Genomic DNA, 5000 nt, shown 5'->3' on the forward strand with positions numbered 1-5000 from the left:
TTGTTTTCTTTGAAATTTAACAGATTGATGTATAAGGGTGTAAAGGCTGGTAAGATGTGGGCTGGTTATTGTAGCGACACAAACACACAAGGCAAGACAGACAGACAGACAGACAGACAGACAGACAGACAGACAGACAGACAGACAGACAGACAGACAGACAGACAGACAGACAGACAGACAGACAGACAGACAGACAGACAGACAGACAGACAGACAGACAGACAGACAGACAGACAGACAGACAGACAGACAGACAGAGCGAAAAAGAGAAAGAGTGAGCTCAGATGGTGTGAAAAAGGGAAAATAAATGCATGATTCATCACACAGCATAACCTTTTAAAGAATATGCTCCAGCCACGCTGGCTCACTCTCCAAGCCAGGGCAATCCACTGGTGACTCATGACACAAGCTCTGCCTCCTCCTCTCCCTCTGCGGCTCATGTCTAAACAGCATGGACACATACGCACTCTAGAGGGTCCCACTTTACATTCATTCTCCTTAGGAACCATGTACTTAGAACCTAATTCATCTCTAGATACAATGCACTTTTTGAAGTACACAGTATTCTTATGTAAGTATACTGTAATAAAAACACGTGGGACCCTTCAGAGCTCTTAGTCATTTTAGCTTTTTTTTAGGTAGTCAGCTAAGAACCAAGCAGAGTCATGCAGCGTGGTGAAATGATCTCAGATTGTGCAGCATAAAAATATGTTGTAATCCCCCTCCACACACACACACACATTTCCCAGCTGCAGTTTAGAAGAATATAAATCCCCCATCGTTTTTTCATGTAAAATATTTTCTGTATGCCATTTTTATTCATGTTGGTCATGGTGCTTAATAGTCTTTGTGTGTGTTTCCATTCACAGGCAGCTACAGGAAGAAGCTTCGGAGACAAGGACTTCCGCGCCGGTCTGGAGAACGGCATTCTACTGTGCGAGTGAGTGACCAGCACCTCCTGTACAGCACATCTCAGGGTATTGCATGTTGCTCTTCCATGTACCAACTAGTGATTAATCATGATTAAACACACTCCAAAAGCACTATCAATCACTTTCTATGATCGGTTCTAGTCTAGCTGTTCATAACAAGCTGCATATCAGTTGACTGAAAAGTGGAAATGTGACGGTGTAGGCCTCAAAAATGGAGAAATGGAAAAGAGGATTTTGCTGATTTCTGAATGTCTTGCGGTGAGACATGAAAGCGGTACAGCGTGTTTCCCCCCACTGGTTACAACAAAGGCTTTCATTGTGTTGTGGGCTGCTGTTTAAAGAGAAAGTATCTGGCCGTTAGTGTAAATTGACCAGTGTCTCCATCAGAGGATTCCTGGCCAGAGTTGTGGTGGTCCTGGTCCACTGTGCAGGAAACGCTGATGGATGTTGACTTCCTCTGTTGTGGTCTCATTCACCCAACCGCAGCTCGTTAGAAAAGAGCCCAGCGACACACATGTTTGTTGTTAAAGAGGACATTTGGAGCTCAAAGATTTGCATAGAAACTATCTGAGGCTAAATATTATGGACTCGAGACATAATTATGTCCTTTTTTCAGTTTTCCAAAGCCACTATGAATGCTAAGACTCTGCTGTACGTGAAGCTCACTTGTCTTGTTAGTCGTTTGGAGGAATCTGCAAGAGAATGCACGTTTTCCTTTGCAGTTTAGAAATGTACACTCAAACAGCAGGTTGGTTTTGTGTTTGTGTGTGTGTGTGTGGGTGTGGGTGGGTGGGTGGGTGGGTGGGTGTGTGTGTGTGTGTGTGTGGGTGTGTGGGTGTGTGTTGCTGTGTATGCGTTGGTGTGTATGCGCGTGTGTATGTGTGTGCGTGTGTGTGTGTATGACAGTATCTGCCTGACTCTGGAAACCTGTAGTCAGCACTGGAGCAAGGACAACCTGACATCATCTTCCTGTCCTTCTTGTCTGTGGTCTCATCTGTGTGTTTGTGTTTCACATCATACGTAATATCCCAAATCTTGTTTGTCCCACAAATACTTCATGATGTTTCCTGATAGGAAATGTCTGGACATGAGACACAAGAACCCCCCCCCCCCCCCCCCCCCGAACACAGAACACAGAGACACACTTTTGTGCACACACACACACACACACACACACACACACACACACCAGGGTTTTTCCTGGGTCAAAATGGGTCTCCGGTGCTCAAAAAAAATTATTGCACAGTCTGTGTTACCATGTCACCTCATTAACTTACATTTTGCCATTTCATAAATAATGGAGGATATGCTTCAGGAAATCATTTTGCTTCCACTTTAGATTAAAATAGATACATTGACAATAGTCCAAGCCCCATGGTGCTATCATGTATGGTTCAAAGATTATCAAGGTTTACCTCTTTACATATATAAGCAAACTACTGAAATGTATATCAATAGAATCTAGAACTAACCAGTGGTCAGAAATGGAACACACAAATTATGAAATTCAAGTTTATCTATTATTACTATTCATTTTTATTATACAAACCTACATACCATTCTTTTTGTTTTTATTATTAAAACTGTCCACAAATATGTTTAATAGTGTGTTTAACTTCTATTGGCCCACCAATGGAGGCTGCGTTGGAAATCAAACTTTTGTCAGCATTTTGAGTGGAAATTTCATTTGCATTTGTACAGGTGTATTCGTGCACGTCGGGCTGGCCCTCGCAGCGGAACGACAGTTTACAACCGCACCGGTTTATCAATGATCAACGAATATTATTATATTCGAGTTGCAACACAAATCTATCCGCTCTCCTCAGAACGAGCTGAGCTTTCATTGATAAACCAATGTGGTTGTTGCCTCTCCCGAGGCCCCGCGGTCTACTGGTACTCATTCAAACGGGTAGACAAATCAAAAAATAGCCTACACCTGTGTAGGTCCTCAACATAGCAGATAGTTTAATACATTGAAAGCCATGAATACTGAAAATTGAATGTTATGCCCGAAATCAACGCCGACTGATGAAGTCAGGATGCATACGCAAGTTGAGTGATTGGCAACTGGCCGCTCTGTCCATTCGCGCACCTCACTAGTAGGGTCAGAAACCTCAGTTCCGTGACCATCCTCTGGCTAAGTTGTTTTGACGACTGATTTGACTTCTATAAACCTTTTATAAAAAATTTAGCCCCCATGTCCCTCGCAAAAATGTCGGCATTTTTTGCTAGAGGGCCGAATCAAAAATGGCAGCAGGGCCAATCTTGTAAAAGTAACTTTTTTACCAGAGCACCTAGAATAATGTATGAATACACTTTTTGTGGTAAATTGACCATAAGGATTGTGATTCTGACATCATTTTGACATTAAGACATCATCTTGACCCCAAAATCCAAGATGGCCACCATCTGTTAGAGCGAAAATGTAATTTTTGATACACAAATAAACTTTTTTAACCTGACCACCTAGAATAATGTATAAAGACACTTTTTTGAGGTAAATTGACCATAAAGATTGTGATTCTGACATCATTTTGACATTAAGACATCATGTTGACCCCAAAATCCAAGATGGCCACCATCCAGGAGACCAAAAATGTAAAGTTTTATACACAAATCAGCCCCCGGGTCTCCAGGAGATGGGTGATGTATGGCATTTATACATTACTTATTATGGAAGGACAAAAACAAAGAATATCAGAAATAAGTTTTATTCAATAACTGTAACTTAAGAAAGGAACGAAAAACACTTGAAACATGCCAATAAGAAATCATTGTACCCCAATCGTTTTACCTTTTGGTCATTAAAAAAGACATAACATTGTAAATTACAGGATTCTTTCATGTTGTGATATGCTACACATTATTTTAACAATGTAACTGGTGAATAATAAGGACATTGATATATAAGATTAGTCCAAATCAGAGCATTCTGCCTCACTAGATTCTAAATCACTACTATCCGATGTATCCCATCGCCTACTCTGCACTTCATCATTTTTCTTTTCATCACAATCATACTCGCTCTCATCTTCCTCGCTGTCTTCAACTGGCCTTGATGCAGGTAGATGAGTTGGAAGAGCAGGTTGTGTGTAGCGGACAGGGCGACAATGACCATCCACCAACTGCCATCCATGTCCGATTGGCAAGGGGTGGTGCTTCAGGGAGGGATGGCGTACTAGATATGCCAAGTAGTTGGCACGGAGGCAGTGTTGGCGTAAGCTATCTTCATCTGGGGGTAGACGGATGAATGATTTATTTTTCATGCTCTTCCACTTCACTGCACGGGCCTCAGCCATGGTGCTACTCTTATGGTCAACATAGATGACATTTCTTGTGAACTTGAATAGCTGCTGTAACACCTCCTACTCAAGGTCAAGGCTATCTCCGCACTGTGAGAGCTGTTGTCGTGCCACTGGGCTCTTCGCCACCTGGTCATACACTGACTACTTACCCTTGCCATAGAATCCAGAGTTAGCATCACATCCTGTCATACAGTGCAGCTGCACAATGCAGTCTGCCATCTCGTCAGTTACCAGATCACTGCAGACTACCGTCTCCTGCTTTCTCTTGATGTAGAGCATACCAGTTGGTGGATGGTCATTGTCGCCCTGTCCGCTACACACAACCTGCTCTTCCAACTCATCTACCTGCATCAAGGCCAGTTGAAGACAGCGAGGAAGATGAGAGCGAGTATGATTGTGATGAAAAGAAAAATGATGATGTGCAGAGTAGGCGATGGGATACATCGGATAGTAGTGATTTAGAATCTAGTGAGGCAGAATGCTCTGATTTGGACTAATCTTATATATCAATGTCCTTATTATTCACCAGTTACATTGTTAAAATAATGTGTAGCATATCACAACATGAAAGCATCCTGTAATCTACAATGTTATGTCTTTTTTAATGACCAAAAGGTAAAACGATTGGGGTACAATGATTTCTTATTGGCATGTTTCAAGTGTTTTTCGTTCCTTTCTTAAGTTACAGTTATTGAATAAAACTTATTTCTGATATTCTTTGTTTTTGTCCTTCCATAATAAGTAATGTATAAATGCCATA

The 5000-nt window shown here is 41.8% G+C and overlaps 1 protein-coding gene across 1 annotated transcript in view; it reads left to right on the forward strand.

Annotated features, from left to right (window-relative positions):
- The window catches only part of LOC105908488 (LIM and calponin homology domains-containing protein 1-like), a 55273-nt gene that overhangs the window by 21961 nt on the left and 28312 nt on the right, over positions 1 to 5000 (forward strand). Inside the window, 1 exon segment of the mRNA XM_012837004.3 lies at positions 873 to 943. Within this exon segment, the coding sequence (XP_012692458.2) occupies positions 873 to 943 (71 nt within the window).

This window comes from Clupea harengus, chromosome 22 (genome assembly GCF_900700415.2).
Source record: "Clupea harengus chromosome 22, Ch_v2.0.2, whole genome shotgun sequence".
NCBI classification, from domain to species: Eukaryota; Metazoa; Chordata; class Actinopteri; order Clupeiformes; family Clupeidae; genus Clupea; species Clupea harengus.